General features: G+C 36.7%; 1 protein-coding gene across 4 annotated transcripts in view; it reads right to left on the bottom strand.

Moving 5' to 3' along the window:
* Positions 1-17,722, bottom strand: part of HGF (hepatocyte growth factor) — a 60,315-nt gene extending 42,593 nt beyond the window's left edge. For 3 of the 4 annotated variants that reach the window (XM_042816254.1, XM_042816255.1, XM_042816256.1), the window contains exons 1-4: positions 17,593-17,722; positions 5,422-5,587; positions 1,322-1,434; positions 550-664 (exon numbers count right to left, since the gene is read on the bottom strand). In XM_042816254.1, coding sequence (XP_042672188.1) covers positions 550-664; positions 1,322-1,434; positions 5,422-5,587; positions 17,593-17,668 — 470 coding nt within the window. In that variant the 5' untranslated portion in view covers positions 17,669-17,722. Of the gene's footprint in view, positions 1-549; positions 665-1,321; positions 1,435-5,421; positions 5,588-12,298; positions 12,357-17,592 lie in introns of those variants that run through there. The other variant, XM_042816257.1, reaches the window with a different exon arrangement.
* Positions 17,723-18,730: the final 1,008 nt, after the last annotated feature.

Below are 18,730 nucleotides of genomic sequence, written 5' to 3'. Positions count from 1 at the left end.
TGCTCAGTGTTTTCATGTATTTATTGCCTGGTCTAAGTGCTTTATGGAGTTTAATATATTCTGCAAATAGAACAGAATAAATAGTAACTATGCAAAATGTGGTAACAATAATTATATACTGATCAAATAGGTGGGCTGATATTCTTACCATTCTTCATTTCCTATGATGTTTTTTTTTAAATGACCCATTTCCTAGGAGTCCATTGAAAACAGTGATAAACTTCCAGACTCTGGGCTGAAGTAAAGCAGCTGTTTTGCTACTGCCAGAAGCTAAGAGATCAAAAGGAAATAAACAGCTGAGAAATCCAATGCAGGAGAGGAGGGGATCCAGACATACAGGCTGGTATTGGAGGGAACTCTTTGGAGAAAGTTTAAGGTTTTTTTTTCTGGAACCTGGAGAATGGCATCTCTCGGGGAAGACTACTCCTAAGAGATTTTGTTGTTTAAGGTCAGTGTTCTCATAAATTCTTTGTCTGCTAATAAGTCAAGCTTTGCTTTGTGGAATCTGTCAGAGCACTACTCCCACTGTCTCTGCTCCTGAACTCTTACCTGTGCTCATGGGGGATCATTGAATTCCAGGCCTGACACTGAATACCACTTTTAGTAATAGATATTGTTCCTTTGTACTCAGCTCCTTTTCCAATTATACAGTTTCTGACGTAGTCTATTGAAAGAAAAGGAAACAAAATTAGGACTTTCATTAAACACTTTACCAGTGTCTCTAAAAATAGAGTTCTTCATCATCTTTCACATAAAAAGAATACATTTTTTAATACATTTTAGAGGCATCATTATTCAAAACACACTTTTGTTGTCCATATACATTTTTGTCTCTTTTATTATTTTAAAAAATTTGTGAACACTATCTTGACAAAGGACGTTACTGAAAATATTACCGAAGTGTCTGACCGACAAAAATCCATAACTTGGGACTTAACATCTCCACTCATTAATTAGGAAAATAAAAGCAATAACAATTTAATAGCAATTCAATAATTTTAAGTCATACAACTGGGATTCTAAGTAGAAAGATGATGTAGACTACTACATGGAATATCAGGCAAATACGTAGGTTGGAAAACAGCATGAACAAGTATGCAAACATCACCACCCTTGCGTAACAGAGAAAAAAAAAAAAGAAAGAAATGAGGAAAAAAAAGGGAAAAAAAAAGTTATTTGCAAGCAAAGCTGTAAGATGTTCAGAATGCATATAAGCACCTTATGCCCAGAGTACATCTACAGCCAAAAAGTCACTGACTGACCTCAGCTTTTATCCCCCACCCTTAGTTGGAAAAATGAAATAAATAAATAAGTCAGTTACCCTTCTTTTCAAACAGATCAAACGCATGGTCTTGCTTCTTTCTCACACCATTTGTCAAGCTGTTGAAGGATAACCAATGGCACCGTTTTGTAACTCTGTCATAAGCAAAGGCCCTGCAAAGAAAATCTGGATGAGAAAAAAATCTCTGTGTGGTTTATAATAATGACACATGGCTTGCCAAGGAGCATGCAATGACTGCAATGACATCAGATTTATTTTTACTGGGAAAGTCAGAGAAACAGCCCAAATTACTATTTAAACCCACAACTGTGTTGACAAGAACAAAGAAACAAAGAAATTAAATTGATGTGGCCATTACATTAAATACTAGCTTGGTTGTTCACACTAATCTAAGAGTTCCCTTGTTGTTAAAGATCTTTGTTTTAAAAGTGAGATAAATGTGACTGAGACAGCATTTGTGTCCCTAGTTGCATTGCTTTCTGGGAAGGAAAAAAATAAAAAAATAAAAAAAAGGAAGATTAAAACATCTTTGGTTTTCTTAAAATATGCCTGTGAAAGAGTTAACTATCTCACACTAATAGCACATTTATAGCATGAGGAAAATTCAAGCACAAGATCTCTTTCTTGCCCAGAACAACAGAGCTATGTGAAAACAAGATTATTTTTTATTTTTATAAATAATCTGAACTGTGATAGTGTACCAAACTTTGTCCTTGCTTTGCTTCATTTTTTTTTTCTCTTATTTTTAACTGTCTTCAAGGATAGAGTACAAAGTGTGCTGAATTGAGCAGAATTGGGGGTCAAGGAGGAGGGGCAAAAAAAAAAAAAAAAAAAAAAAAAAAACCTGAACAATAATCAGAGCAGTAAGACCACTTTTTGCCAATATTATTTTTTATTTTTTATCAATATAAAGAGTTTTTCTCTCAACAGTATTTTGAAAGGTGTTTTCTTAACTGTAGGCAAAATATTTTAAAGGCTTTTAGAGGATTATCTGGAGGAGGAAACATTTATTTCAATTAACAATCAAAAAAGAAAAAGAAATAAAAGAACTAAAGAAATTTTTTCCCCTAATTTTCCAGTAGGAAAAAAAAAAAAATCACTCTCATGATACTATAATCTATAAACCACAATACAGTTTTTGTACTAGCTATCAGTAATCCCAAATATTCTCAGCTATTTTGTTCTGATTTGAGAAGGCATTTTAACACTATCTGATAGTATGCAAAAGACACATGGATTCTTACACTTTATCCTTACTTTGCCTGTGCACTGCAACTCCAACTTATAGCTCTTGATTTCCTTGTAATTCTCCTCTTGCCACACAAGTTTTTCTGTGTGAGATCTTGCTGGCTTTAGTTTAAAATATTACAAGATCCTATCCAACCTCCCCTCTTTCAAACATCCTCTTCATTATCTTTTCCATCACCAAACAGATTTTTCATCCAACTGCTCTCTCTACACTGTTGACTCCAAATGTTTCCAACCTGCTAACCTTCATCCTTCTGCCTTTGTTCAGCCTTCTGTTCTCTTCTGGCTAGTTCTCAAATTTGAGCATATCCAAGTGCCTCCAACTCCATCTTCACAAAAATAACCTTGACCTTTCCTGCCTTTCCAATTACATTCTCCATTCCCCTCCTCCCTTTTAAAGTGGGAATGCAGAATGCACTGTTTACAAACATTTCTTTCATTTTTTGCTTTCGGTTGCCTTTTGGTTTCCTTCCAGCTTGGCTTCATCTATTTCTGCAAATGAAAGTTCCTACCACACTTTTCTTGGACACAAATCCTGAGGATTTTTACAGTTCTGGAGTCAACATATTTAGTCAAATTCTCGGACTTTCTTCTACTGATACTATCGATCACAATTTTTATGTTGCTGTACGTACTGAGATAATCAGTAAACTTTCTGACCAGGTACTGGAGTCTTGTGGTCTAGAATGCAATCTCTTGCTGTCTAAATGTGAAATATAAATACAAACCAGAAGGTAAGAGGATAACAGTGTATAAGACTACCGTATCTTTGTAAGTAAGGAAGTGACAAAACAAGTGCAATTATTTAAGCGATTGAGAACTACTGTTTGGATCAGTACTATCACTAGAATCAAGCCATGAAAAATGTCAATAAATGCAGGTATATAAAATCGAATACATAAAAAGTAATTTTATGTCTTTTTTTTTTTTTTTTTTTTTTTTAATGTTCCCACAGATACCAGTAAACTAGTTGATTTTTATTTGATTTGACAACAAATTTCACTTTGTAATATCCATATACTGGTAAGAAGTTAAAGAATGGCTATCCTAAGAATGAAATGGAAACATTAATAATTACTAGTTCCTTTAAATGAGAACATATGTCAAATATGTGTTTACAGTAGCATCAAAGAACCATGCACACTATAACAGGACTCATCTGGTACCAAATGGAAATCCAAATAATGTTCCCAGTTACAGAGAATCTCTCTTTCTGCATAGTGACAGCCCAGAGTAATCAACTACATTTCTGTTGCTAGCTTTGCTGCTGAACAAGTGCAAGGAAAATTGTGAAATTCAGAGCATGAGCAGTCAGATCTATAATTATTTTTTATCTTCAGTTCAAAAGAGCTATTGACTGATTGCAATACTGCTATCTGTGAGTACTATTCTTCCAAGCTCTGTTCCCAAGGTCCCTCGTGGTTTCTCTTTATTCTTTTATTGACTGATTATGGCAGAATTTGCCCCTAAATGAATCTGTCAGGCAGTAGCAGGGACTGACTGTCCCAATAGAAAAAAATCTTCAAAAATGAGAAACTAATGGAAAAGCGGAGATGTTCTGGATTATTATTCATATGAAGTAGTATTACTGAATATATTAACCTACTTATTTTTTTCAGAAAAAATAAATGTACTAGTCAGAGCAGCTGCAACTACAAAATGCTTCAAACAACTTCTTTGAGCAGATGTTGGAATATAGAATTGTTGTTTGCATGGCATCATTCAGCATTTTTTATACTGTGAAATCTAATTTTACAATACTTCTTGTTGCTGAACATCAGAACTTAAGGATCTCTTGTTCACTGAGTACAACCTGATCCACTTGGCAATGGTATCAGAGGAAGGTCTGCCAATAGGGAAAAGAGTCAGATGCACCATGTGAAAAATATTAGTGCCTGGAAAATATTTTTTTAACAAAAAATTGTAAACTCTGCTTATTTTTTACATATGTAAATAGGCAGTCTGAAACGATATAAAATAGATCTCACAGCATTGGAAGTAAAGGCTTGAAGAAGAATCAGAAAGCTTTCATTATCAGTTTGATCTAGCTTCAATTTTAGTGAGAGTACATTTTCTTATATTTTAAGATAAAGCTGACATTTAGCCCAGTGCTCACTAGTACAGAAGCCATTCATTCTCTGCAAGATTCTCCTGTGTTCATGTTATTCGTTTATTGGTAATGGTCTAGTCTAAAAGAGGCCAAGGGGACAATTCAAGTCTAATGCGTAAAAAAAGTAACAGTGATATGTTCCAAAATATAGTAGAGAATATGTACTAGGCAGATAAGCAATCAGCTGTGTTATGTGTTTGTAAGAGACAGCAGATGCTGTAGAATAGCAAGCATGTATTTGTAATGACTATGTAGCCGAGAAGGTTTGATTCCATTGTATCAGGTTCGTAGTACTTGCCAGTGAAGTTTAGCAGCGCATGTATCTGTGCTCCATGTGTGAAGTTCCCATTGACTTCAGTGGGAGTAATGTGTAAGGAATGAAGACAGAATATGGTCTGAAGCGGTGCTGAAGTACTGCAGCTGTGATGTGTGACAATATCCATTTTATAAGAGATATAAAAAGCCCAGAAATGTTCACTCAATGCTACAGTGCAGCACAAGTATTCCACAACTTAACATGAGTACATTTTTTCAGCAATATTGTGGAAAGGATCACAGATTCAACAAGCTAAGACAACTCAGATAGATAAATCTTCAGAAAGGGCTGATACTCTCTGGGCAGGTAGAACACCACCGATTTTTTTTTTTTTTAAGTGAAACTTTTAAGTTGTCCTCAGTACAAGCCATAGCTGGTGAAAATTACAGTAAGATGTTCAGCCAAAGAGTATTATGTAAGAAGCTGTTAGGAAAAATGTTATAGCAATAGAGATACATTACTTACTTGCAAGTGAATGAAAGGCCTTTGTTCCTGCTGCATCTCTTGGCACACTGCTCAGTGGTATTTAACAGCTTGGTTTTAACTTCCAGTGTTTTGTTTACTTTGATGAGCATCAACTCGCCTGTTTTTTTATAGTCATGAAGAGGATTTCTCCTTCTTCCTTTACCTTCTAAGAAAGAAGCAAGGAAGAAAAACAACAACAACAACAACAAAAAACAGTGTAAAGAAGAGTCCCAAGGTTATAGACGGCATTAGAAACGAATAATGTTTATTAAGGAATTACAGCTGTACTGGTACTTAAAGCATAGTGAAATTTACAAAACTAAGGTGCAAGTAGATACATGAGAAAAACTGATTATTTTAAGCGATCTCCATTCTTAAAAGCTGGTGTGGTAGGAAAAACAGAAAAACTCATTTCAAATTCAGGATTGAATGACAGGAAAGTTTTTCATCTGAATATTTTTTTCAGAAGCCCTGAGATGTGTCTGTTCCATCTCTTGAAAACTCTATCATGTAAATAATTCCATGAAAAACTGAAGTGACAAAGTTAAACAAAGGTCTTTCTTTGATGGATAGAGTGGAATTAAAATCAGAATGAGATGGATGTAAATCTGAACCTGATAAGCTGTTTTAAAACAGAAAACTTTTTAATCACAAGTTTGTAACAGATTTTGAGCCTAGAAGTAACACAAAATAGTCACTTGTGTCATTTGTTATTCCAGTGAAGATTCACTGTATTGTGTTGGATTTAGAAGTCAATGAAAGAGAATTATTAGCTTACATTAAAGAAAAGGAGGGGAGACAGTAGCCGGAGTGTGTAAATACTCCACACTTCAGAAAGATTTCTACAGAAAAATCTGTTTCTATATCTCTGTTGAAAGACCCAAGAAAAGATGTTTAATATCCAGTAGAGAAGATTGTCTAGAGAAGTTTGGCTAAAGTGCAAGAGGAAAAGTCTTTGTACTTTACAAGAAAGAAAAACACAGATTTTCTATAAATGTTCTAAAAAAATATACATTTTCTATGTATGTATATGTTTGTTTTTCTCATACAAAGCAGTTTGCTTCTATAGGCTTCTCCATCATCAGTGAAGGTGGATGAGTATCTTTGGAGGAAGTTTCTCATTATTGTAAGTTACATGAGTAACTCAGGAAGGATAAACTGCCCTTTTGATCTGTTTCTTCTATTTCTCCTTTTTCACCCAAAGATCCAAGATGATCCTTTTAAATTAGGTAGTTAATTCAGGAAAAAGAGGAAGAGGAAGAGGGGAAGGGAGGAAGGGAGGAAGGGAGGAAGGGAGGAAGGGAGGAAGGGAGGAAGGGAGGAAGGGAGGAAGGGAGGAAGGGAGGAAGGGAGGAAGGAAGGAAGGAAGGAAGGAAGGAAGGAAGGAAGGAAGGAAGGAAGGAGGGAGGGAGGGAGGGAGGGAGGGAGGGAGGGAAGGAAGGAAGGAAGGAAGGAAGGAAGGAAGGAAGGAAGGAAGGAAGGAAGGAAGGAAGGAAAGAAAACAAAAAGAATGAATTCCTTAATTAAAGATATATTTAATACTATTTTTCATAACATTTTTCCATGTAACCATTTTCACATCTGTCCTTCTATTACTTTCTCCAAAGGATCAGCCACAATGACAGCAAGCAAATTTTCAGGACTAATGCATTAAATTTTGCCAGAGTTTTGCCAATGTATGAATCCTCACCATAGCACTCTGCTATCCTGAATAGGTAATTTCTTATACAGGTGAAACGTGCACATAGGTAGTAAATTTTCAGTTGGTATACTCTGCACAGAATTTCAGAATAACTCCATAAACTGTAAAGCTCCAATAGCTGAGGTCCCTGTGACTCTAAGTTACTGACAGCTGCATATACCTAAAGCTTAGGAAGCAGAAGTGTTTCCTTCACAGAACTCCCATTCTGATTGCTAAGGGACCACATTTTTACTGGATTCAGTTAAATCGTACCTCTCAGTGGTGAGTTAGCCCTAAGACACCTAAAAATAGAACAGATATTTAAAGTAGATTAATCAAGGTTCAGTTATTAAGAGACAAAGTGAGAAAGAGAAGATCAAAGTAAAATAATACCACAGCTGTAATGTATCTATAAAAAAAATCTTCATCCATTCTACTCCTCTTTTAGAACTGCTGAAGGTGAGCAATGCTATTCCCCTGCAACTAATAGCTTATAATTTTAATTCCAAGCACAAGTATTTTCAGAAAATAAATTATTAATTTCCCTTCAAATAATAGAATCCTAGAAGTTCTCTGGCCAGAAAGGACTTAAAAGAGTTCCAAGCCCCTTGCCATGGCCTGGGTTGCCTCCTGTTAGATCAGACTGCTCAGGACCTCATCCAACGCAGACCTTCAGAAATGGGGCATTCACAACTTCTCTGTACAACCCGTTTCAATGCCTCTTATTTTTATAGGAAGAAGTTTTTGTTGAAAAGTTCAAATGTTAACAGTTTTGGTACTGTGTCTGGGATCCATGTCAGTTATTGTAAGCATTTTCAGCTTTGAATTTGCACAGCACATATATATCCCAAATGAGTCATAATGCTTTGAGAACTGTTATGATAGGACTCTGACTTAAAGTATTAGCATCATTACTGGAAAATATTTTGTCTGCACTGCTTGCTTGTATTTTTTATTATTATTATTATTATTTTAATGTACCTATGGAAGAGCCAAAGTGCTGTAATAAGAATTGCATCTGTTCTTTAAGACAACCACAGAAAAACAAGTCTACCATTAAGCTTTTGTGGTGAATGTCTCAATCTATTTTCTTATAAGATGTTGTTATACTGTCTCAGCCAAGATTTTTATGTCCAGTGGAGGTAAGAATCTGTACAGAAATATCAAAGTATTTTCTTTTAGTTTCTGATGCTAACATTTTCCATCTACTGATAAGTGTCATTATCTTTATTCCTTATGATAACAGCTTCTCAAACTCACCAACTAGAATGCAAAAATAAGAACATCATCCAAAAAAAAAACAAGAAATGCTGTTCTACTTGAAAAACATGGTTCACAGTAAAGCTTTTTTATTTTCCCTGAGCAGTTGTCCAAAGAGGATTATGGGTTTGATCTTGCATTTAGCAATTCATAACAGCCTGATTTACTTTAGCTTTCAAACAACATTCTATGACTTTGCCTATAATCCAAAAGGCGAAGTGCCAAATACATGGTGTGACTTTGTTAGAACCATCTGAATAATGCAAAGCATTAATTTTACAACTCTAACAGCAACAACAAAAAGAAAAAATAGTATTTATTGGTTCAAACCAGGTGCTTTAATTCTTAAGATCTTAAATAGAATAGTGTCTGATAAATGTTCTACATTAAAGTCTACTGTGCAATATTATCTATATAGTTCTTCTAATTTGTGATGGACATTTATTTCAGTTTCTTAAACTTTCATTAATCATTAGTTTGTGGGCCATGCCTTCTGAAGATTCTTGTGTTTGTATTTATATTAGTAAAGAAGTCTGACATTCCACTTAAATTTGAAAATAATAGCAGCTAATTCAAGCATAAAAGAACGTACTCAAATACAAATCACCTTTTTTTTCCTCAGCAGAAACAACCCCTAACTGAATATATTCCTTTGGCTGACTCAAAGTATTACTGAAAAACATGAGGGCAGGGCCTCTTTCTTCTTCTTAACATGATAGAAACCATGGTCAGACAGAAAAAAAGAAGAGTTCAGCCAGGGCACAGGGAAATGGAAACTACCATAGTGACTCTAGTAGGATGCTGCAGTGGGTGAGTATGTTGTCATCTCATTTAGGATCCTCACAGTTTTCTCACTAGAACATTTACCACCATCCAAAAGTGTGTAAAGTATTCACTTTAAAATAAATATTTCTCACAATGAAAGACATGTTGCTGTAAGCTACAAGAAAAAACCTTAGGTTCTCTTACTACCTTTTCTATATGAAGTTTCTGTATAGTATCCTGAGATACAAAGTATTAAATGAGTTTACCCAAATTATATCACATCTGGAGGAAAATATTTCAAGAAATACCTTGTCTTGGAGTAGTTTCGGACTACGCCAAATAAGTAAACAGAGATAAAGAAAATTATCATTTTGCAGAATTACTTAGAAGACTCACTAGGTGGTTGTCACACCTGTATTCTACAACCTACTTAACCATTATGACTGTACTAGTGGGAAAATTGCAGCAGAATCATATTCTTTATCTCTTTTGAATCTGTTTCCCACACCAAAAAGAGATTTGTGCTCAAAATATCACCATACCACTCAGTCCTGAAACTACATGAATAAGTTTGACACCTCAGTTGAAAATGTTACACCCAGTAGAAGATACTAAGTCTGATAGTAAGCTATAACAGAGTCAGGAAATTTAGTTTGAATTTAATTTCAGGTCACTTAGTGCTTAAATACTTTAGCAACTCAAGTATCAGACTCTAAGATTTTAGTCTGACCACAAAAAGGATTTGTTTTCCCAATCATTGTTTCACAGTAAAAAGCTATTATCACCTAAATTATACCAATGTTGTGGCAATCAAGAGCATATAGGACACCAAAAGGCCTAAAGATCACTTTTGCACATCACAATGAGATCAAAATACTACTTGTATTGTCTACAGGAAAAATTTACTGTTAAATTATCTGACGTTATCTACTTCAATGGTAATCATTTTCTCCTTCCTCTACCAGTCCAACTTTTTAAAATGTATGCTTAGGCTTAGGAGTTATAGTCTTACTGAGCACTGGAACATTCTACTGTCTCCCTTGAAAAATCTTCATTTTTATGGACATGTCATAGACAACACAAGGCTTTTATTAATCAAGTCTGGTGATGTATTCAACATGTCAGTTTTCAGGGTTTCCAAGTCTCATTCTAATCTGTGCAAAAGTTCATGCTTTATTAAAGAACCACATCATGGAGACTTGTAATAATGTGAGAAGTCTCATTCCTTTCTTTCTACCTTTGCATCCCACTTCACTAACCTAACTAAGAATAAAAACATAATGCCTCTGAATTTTCCATGAGAAGATAAACTTAAATTCAAGATTTATGTTTTAATCAAGATTGTTAATGAAATCTTGTTTATGAAAGGAGTTTTATTTCATTATTTTTCTTGTTTACACTTGCAGAGCTGGATTATATCTTTCAGAACTTCAGCAATTTCCCAAGTGGTTATTTGTTTTGTTGTGTTAAACTTTCAACTGGCTAGGATAATGAAAGATGTTTTCTTCTATTACGATAGCTACTGATGTAAGTAAGTTGGATGAAGATCTTCATGTGGTAGATGGAAAAAGATGTTTACGATTTTTAGTTATGAAGAAAATAACATCCCCATAGCAGTACCACTAGTCATTATTCATGTTGGATGTTCGTTGGATGTCAGAAATAAACTATATTTTTGAGGAAAAAAAAAAAAAAAATCAAGAAAAGGAAGATACCTTAGTGTATAAATTTCAGGTATCGATTGCAATCCTTCCAAATAGCACAACAAATGCAAAATAAGATGCCATTGGGGAGAAAAATAGCAAAGAGGGTATTTGTCCACATGCTGTGTATAAAACTCAGAAAAATTTAAGATTTAAAACATGTTTGAGTGAAATGTTTTTAAAAGTGTTGTTTCAGGTATATAGAAGAGATATATTCCCTTTCTGTAGCATCAGCAGGCATTTTAGACTGATATTCATTATTTTTTGTATCATATTTGTAATGAAATGACCTTGAATCGTTAAAAGATGGAATAATTAGGATATTCAATTATTTTTTAAATAACAGATAATCAAGTCAAATTAGCTTTTTTTTTTTTTTTAAAGAACAATCATCATTGCAAGCCAAAGTAAACAGAATTTACAGAATTTTTCAATTGAGACAGGGAAAAGAAAAGAAATATGATAACTGAATTTTATGTGAAATTTGTGAAGGGAAGATGCTGTTGGAACTTGGGGCATGGGCAGAAATCAGAAATTTACCATCATATGAAAGACCTTCAGGAAAAAGGCATAAAAAGCTTAACTTCATCTGAAATAAAAGGAAGACACAGTATTCAACACAGTAAATGTCTCCATTTTTTTTTAGGAAACTTATACTTAAAAAAACAACAAGGTTATGCCCAAGAAAATATATTCATAACTATGTATCTGAAAGGGGGGGAAGAAAGAAACGAGCAAATTTTAGAACTTGGTAAAGTGTACAAAGCCAATTATGCAAAATGATGGATTATCTCACTATCACAAATGTTTTTTTGAAAGAGATATCAAAGCTAAACCTTATCTCAGTGAAAACAGTGAAAATAAATATTAATAAAAACAAATTAAAAATAAAATAAAAAACAAGCCTTAATTATATGCATAGAAGTGCACTTGGTAATCCTTGTGTAGAAGCAAAGATCATTGAGTAGGGTTTGCAGTAAAACAAGAGTTCTCAGCAAAGTTGGACTGAATAATAGCATGTAAATGTGTTGAGCTCTTTAACTTCTTTACAAAATATGATTTGTGAAATATTTTGAATTAAATTCAGCAATGTATCTTCAGGATAATGCTTTTCAAAGGATATAAAGCAACAAGGGTAAATTGTGTATTGACACAGGCCCCAGTACAATACAATAAATGTACTGATTTCATTAAGAGAAAATGAACTTGAAAGTAGGTATCACAAGATGGCTTCAGATATGATATGCTCACAGTCATTCACTGTATAAAAGCATGGTCACTGTAAAAATTGAAAAAAAAAATGGTGGACGTTGATATCAAAATCATTTACTGGGTCATGAAATATTTGCTGTCTATGAGAATAGTTAGGAAGCAGTTTTTTAAACAAATTCACTCAAGACAGTTTATTCTCTTAAGTCTAGAAGAGTCAATTAGATAATGTGAATTAATACTCATAATTTTAACTTACTTTTAACTTAGTTTCAACTTGCTCTCATTTATTTTGACTTCTCCTTATGCATGTTTCAGTATCAGAAATGTCCAATTTCCTGGCTAGAATGCAAAAAGTGAACATCTTTTCCAAATGACTTGTCATTTGGAAGGAAGGAAGAAATAGAAGGGAAAGAATGAAAGAGAGATAGAAAGAGAGGCAGAAAGGAAGCAAAAAAGAAAGAGAGGAAGAAAAAGCAAGCAAGCAAGAGAAAGGAAGGATGAAAAAAAAATGCAAGAAACAAGGAAAAAAGAAAGAAAGAATGAAAGAAGAAGGAAAGAAAGACATAAAATGAACAACTGAAACAATTCTGAAATGTGCCCAAGAAAACAACTTTTTATATTGAATAGATTTAGAAGCCAGATTAAGTTTAATGTGGTTATTTATATAAAACAATAATTTGGCATGAGAAAGTTTATAAACCATACCCATAAGAACTGCAGTAAGCTATACAGATGGAATGTCACCAAAATAAAACCAGCTGTCCAAGAAGTCATCTCTTGCTTGTCACAATTGAATAGTTTCTCAGAAAGGTGTCTGGAGGATCATGTAATTATTCTTAACTTCCGAAATTTATTTTCTTGGCAAAAGAGCCATCACAGAAAAAAAAAAAAATCTGCAATTTTTAGAAAGCAGTTTGCAATATATAATATAGGGATAATTTTTTCCTTATTTTTATATTGGCTTTCAGTCTAGTTGTTAAGCAGATTCAGGAAATGCAAAGAATATATTTCTTTTTGGCTTTATGTTGCTCTCAGTCACACGCCCACACACATATACACACGCATGCACATATATCCCTCATTAGCAGCTGCAAAGATTGTCAATTTCTTTGGAATCCAACTTCAAGTTTTTGCTAAGTCCATTCTTTGTGACTCTCCTATAGTCAGCATGAAAACACAAGAAACAAAGGATAACGCTAACAACTGATAGCATGTTCTATAATTGGATGGTAGATGCAAAAGGACAGCTCTTTCTCTTCCAGGAAAAGGTTATCTGCACAGCAGGATGCTGAGACCCATTGGCAGAAACAAACGGTCTGCAGTTTGTACTCTGACTTGCTGTATCTAACCTCTGGCTAAATTACAGAGAACTTTTTCCCTTGTAGGATTTTTCTTCCTATGCATCTGCACAAGAATTTAATCCCTTCTATTTTGCATTGCATTCCACAATCTTTACAAATATGTGACGCTTTTTTCCAAGGCACCCTGAGCATTATGTGCTCCATTTGCAATGGGGTCTCAGCCACAACTTAGTGCGTCTGGGTTTGGAGGAGGGAGTAAAAAGAAAAGCACAGACAGGACAGTGATTTAGGCAAAACAAAGACGGACTGGCATGAAGAGTGACAAGAGCCTTGCTACATGTTGTATACATAAAAAATGTGCTGCTGGACAAAGCAAGGAGTCATAGAAAGAGTTGGAGCTGATGGGAGACGGATGGAGCAGCCAGTCCCACACTGTGCCAGCAGCACTGAGGACTGCCAGGCATGGCCAGGCACATCAGGCAGCACATGGGTGGAGACCCACAATTCATTTAGCTCCATCTCCTGTAGCTAGATTTTGCCAGAACATCTGACTAATCTGGAGCATGTTCCTAGCTCTCCTTCACTGCAAAACTGCTTTACGTGTGGGTACTAATCACATACAGGAATAGTTCTACTATCCTCTAATGGGACTGCCAAAGAAACGCATGGAAAAGAGATGAGGGAAAATTAATCCTCACCCCTTCACAATGCTTTGTAGCTGCCCTAATTTCTTACTGCAATGAACAGACTTTGCTCACGTCTGGAGGATGCCAATTCTACTATTCCAGCTTTCCAAGCAAGTGTGGAAATCAATTCTTTCTCATCTCCATGCTTCCTTGTAGCCTCTACCCCTCTACTCCCACCTCAAGACTGATGGGAGAAAGTGAAATTCCAGTACTCATTCATGACATACAATTGCAAAAAGTTCAGGGCAATTCTCCCCTCCCTACATAAAGCTTTTACCCATCAAGAGGCCCAGTTATCCTGCTTTCAAATCTCCTTAGAAAAGTTTGAAATGCTTAAGTGGCAAACTAATGTTCAGTGTAAAGATCCAGAAGGGAGATATTATGCTCTCTGAGGGAGTCTGTGAATTTCCCTTCCAACCCTGGCCTCAGTTGAAGTATTACAATAATGACAGATGAACTCCTCCAATAAGAGGCTTTCCTTTCTTGACTTCACGAGTGCACGATTTTCCAGAGTTTTATGCAACATTTTAATCTCATGTCTTTCAACTCTAAGTTCGCCTGCTAGGTTGCTTATGAAAATGGCATTAATAGAAACAGAAAATCTGTTAAGCAGGGTAAGAGCGTTTTACACGCGAGAGCAAAACAAGCAACCCCTGGCACTGAGCACCAAAAGGATTCCATTAAACAGAAGGAATACAGTCTTCCAACTGGCAGAGTAGCATTTTGCTCTGTTGACAGTGTATAGAATAATGACTATCTACAGCTGGGGTGGGGAAGTATAAATCACATTAAACTTTAAAATACACGTAGCTAAGCAGACCACAGGAATACACAACTTTCAGATGCTGATTATTGGTATGGGATTTTTTGAAAGTTATTTGTAGGAACTAAGTGCAACTCCCACATCTTCATTATAAACTTTTCAAATGATCTGAACTACAGAAAATGCTGAGAAATAATGGTAAGGAAACACTCAGATGCCAGTCTTTTGCAGAAAAATATCTTTAATTTAGATTAATCTTTAGCATTCATTCTTCTGCAACATACAATCCAGTTTCATTACATATCTAGCCTCAGTTTCACTAGATTAACGTTATTAAAGAAATACTAAGAAAACTGAATATTAAGAATGAGTGAGGAAGAAAATTCTAATAAAAGTTATTAGTTTCAGATTAATTTATTTCTGCAAGTGATAGAAACATTGTCTTCATACAGAACTTAGGACACTGTAGCCAAACCTAAAAGATCCAGTCACAGAATAAAAAACTCATTATTAGGTAAATTTAAACTCAACTTTGATAGAACATTAGTAGAAAAATGTATGGGAATACATTAGCAAAATAGTTCTTATACATATATTTGATTATTTTCATCACTTAGCTTTTTCACATATAAAAATAATAAATACATAGAGATATATTAATCTTTCTTGAAAACCTTTCAGTAAAAATAATCCAAAACCATTCCCCGCTCCTTTCATTGTAAAAATCCTGGAACATTTGTTGAGGATCATCTCTTTTTACAAACCAAGGTAACTGCAATGGCAGTGTGTGGTAAGATTCATCTTTCTTGTCCATAACACAAACAATAGGATTGATTAATATTAAGGTAGGTGGGGAAGGAAAGTTAAGGAAGGTAGTGTTGCCAAGAAACTGTCACTATGAAAGTTGGCCAGAAAACAAGTTTTACTACAAGAAAAATTCTGAAATTTAGGAAATCTAATTTCCTTTCACATCAGGATGAACCATATACTAAACTGAAGAATCCATTGGTTAGGATGTAGCCATAATCATCAGTCTACTGATGCTCATAGTATCAATCTCTCAATCTCTTCCATTAGAATATTAGATTGAATTTGGGAAAGTACAGATCTGACTACTGGCAGGCAGAAAAAGGACTCTTTCAAGGAAAGTGTCCTAGTCATCAAGGGATTAAGCACAATCTAGCTTCTTATGAACCTGGCTATACACCAGTTTCTGTCTAGTTGGTCAGATGAAGTAACATGAGTTCTGATTTTTTTCAAGCTCATCAGTTGATGAGTTTCTATCCCAGGTGGGAACTGCTCACCGTCATTTTGTACTCCAAGCTATTGTAAACGTTTCTTGATGCAAATTTCTTTCATTTGATACGAGGGAGCTAGGTCAAAGAAATTTTCTTTCTAAAAGGAAAAGTTTTGATGGGTCAGCATTTTCCAGTTAAAAAAAAAAAAAAAAAAAAAAAAAAAAACAAACAAAAAAAACCCACCAGAATATTTCCTCAGAAAATTCCTAACTAGCTCTAGTCATCAAATTTTCTGAAAGTTCATATGTCCATAGAATGGAAATTGCAATGTATGTGGAAAAGGAGTTCAGAAAAATGTAGTACTGTAGTGGCTATATCTCTGTTTCACCTGCTTCTAGTGCCTATGAAAACAATCAGCACTGAGCAGACTGAACACAAAAGCTCTCATGAGGTGCTCAGCACCTGACAAAACTGCACTCTTACTATAGGGGAAAAATGACATGTCTATTGCACATGATTTTACCCATTGATTTTACGCATTTTTTTGCACACTCAGATAACAAACTATTCCACTTTAAAATACTATTAAAAAAAATATGTATATATATATATATATATACATACATTTTTTTTACTAGAAAATCTAATTGTATCTTAGAAGCCATGGACATCACTTGCCATACCCTCTGCTTGGTGCACTCAAGCCTTGCCCCTGAACCCAGACACTGTGTGTGCCTGCTCTTGATCTGCTTTCTCCTGGCAGATCCTTTCCCTGAATTCTGGCTGCCTTTTGTTTCTGTCTGTGTAAAGGTCTGACCCTAACAATGTTGGTGGAAGGAAGGAAGGAAAGGTTTGTAGAAACCTTTGCAAACTTTTTTCCTCAAGCGTCTCCCCAGAGGGCCAATAGAAACACAGAGTTAGCTCTCCAGATATCCAGTCCAAGGGGGACACTTCAGGAAAGAAATTCAGCTAAAGAGCTTCCAGCACTTGATTACTTATTGTTTGTCCCTTCCCCCCTCACTCACCCCCCTCCGCTCCCGGATTTCATCGGGAACGTCTAATGAAATTACAAGTACTTCAGTCTGGAAATAGCACGTTTGTGCTGCTGAACTCTAGCAAGGGCTTTCCCTTTCAGCAGCATACTATCTTATGCTTTGGGTATTCCTCGTCAATTTATTTAAATTAACATTTATCTTAGCACTCGGAAATTATAGGCAGATGTTTCCACATACCCTGATTATAGGCAACGATGAAACATCCTCCTCCCGCTCTCCGATCTCTCTGTCCTGAGAGACTCCCGAGTGCCCCTCACTGGGAGGGGAGGTGATGGAAGCAGCAACACTTCTACACCACCCAGTTTGTCCCCGCCGAGCACAGGTTGTCCCGAGACGACCCGGGACGGGTACCGGCACCCAGAACCTCACCCCGAGCCGCACCCGGTGCTGGTGCAGCTAAGGTAGAGCTGACGGGCGCAGGGTAGAGAGAGGGAGAGAGGGGAGCGATGCAGCTGTGAGCTGGGGAGGGGTGGGGGATGTCGCTAGAGAAGTGATAGAAGAACTAACCTGCCGCAGGGATGGAGATGGGAGGCAGCAGCAGCTGATGGAGCAGCAAGGCTGGCAGGAGTTGGGTAGCCCACATGGTGCTGGCGGCCCCCCCCGGCGGCTGGCGGGGAGGAGATGGCTCCTCGGAAGGACCCTGTGCACAGCCGGTCACTAAAGGAGTCAGAGCAAGCCGAGCTGCTTTTTATTGCGATGATCTAAGTTTGTTGTGTGATTAACTGGAAAGATCTGGGTCCCAACTCCCTCTTACGGTAAGAAACTGTTCAACAACATATCCTCTCTGCCTCCTCTCCCCCTCCCCTCCCCGGGAGCTGCCTCCCCTCCCGCCCCGCAGACGGCCCAAGGCAGAGGGTTCCCACCGCTGCCTGCCTCCCTCCTTCCTCGCTCCTCCCCCCACCGCGTCCCTCCTGCAGTCCCTCCCGGAGTTCAGGGCCAGTACCGGACTGGCCAGGTCCCCCACTGCTGTCCCAGGGTCCTTGCCTGCTGCTGCATAGTCACTCAGAACTTCACCTTTCTCCATCCTGGCCTGCAGCCCTTTTGCTCTCTCACCTGCAGCCAGAACAAATCTTTCCCTTCTTCTAGACATCTCCCCTTGTGACCTCTCCCTTTCTCCACCTGCCCCTTCACCCTGTTCAAAGGCAGCATAGAATCATAGAATCACAGATCGTCTTAGGTTGAGAGGGATCTTAAAGATCATCCAGTCCCAAACCTCCAGCCACAGGCAGAGTTGCCACTCTCCAGATCAGGCTTACCAGGGCTCCATCCAACCTGGCTTTGAATACCTACAGGGATGGGGCATCCATATCTTCTTCAGGCCATGTGTGCCAGTGCCTCAGCACCGAGTAAAAAATTTCGTCCACATATCTAATCTAAATATCCCTTCTTTTAGTTTAAAATCATTCCCCCTTCTCCTATCACTATCTGCCCACATAAAAAGTTTGTCTCCCTCCTGATTTAAGACTGGAAGGCCACATTAAGGTCTCCCCTGAGCTTTCTCCATACTGAACAAGCCCAGCTCCCTCAACCTTTATTCACAGGAGAAGTGTTCCAGCCTTCTGATCATCTGCGTGGTCCTCCTTTGGACCCACTCCAACATCTCTGCATTCCTCCAGCGCTGGGGCCCCAGGCTGGACACAGTACT

The sequence above is a fragment of the Centrocercus urophasianus genome, unplaced genomic scaffold (genome assembly GCF_019232065.1).
Source record: "Centrocercus urophasianus isolate 14NV4802_14NV808 unplaced genomic scaffold, USGS_Curo_1.0 seq_15, whole genome shotgun sequence".
Lineage (NCBI taxonomy): Eukaryota > Metazoa > Chordata > Aves > Galliformes > Phasianidae > Centrocercus > Centrocercus urophasianus.
Note: the sequence above shows the minus strand (reverse complement) of the source record. Positions and strands in the feature narration are given on the sequence as shown.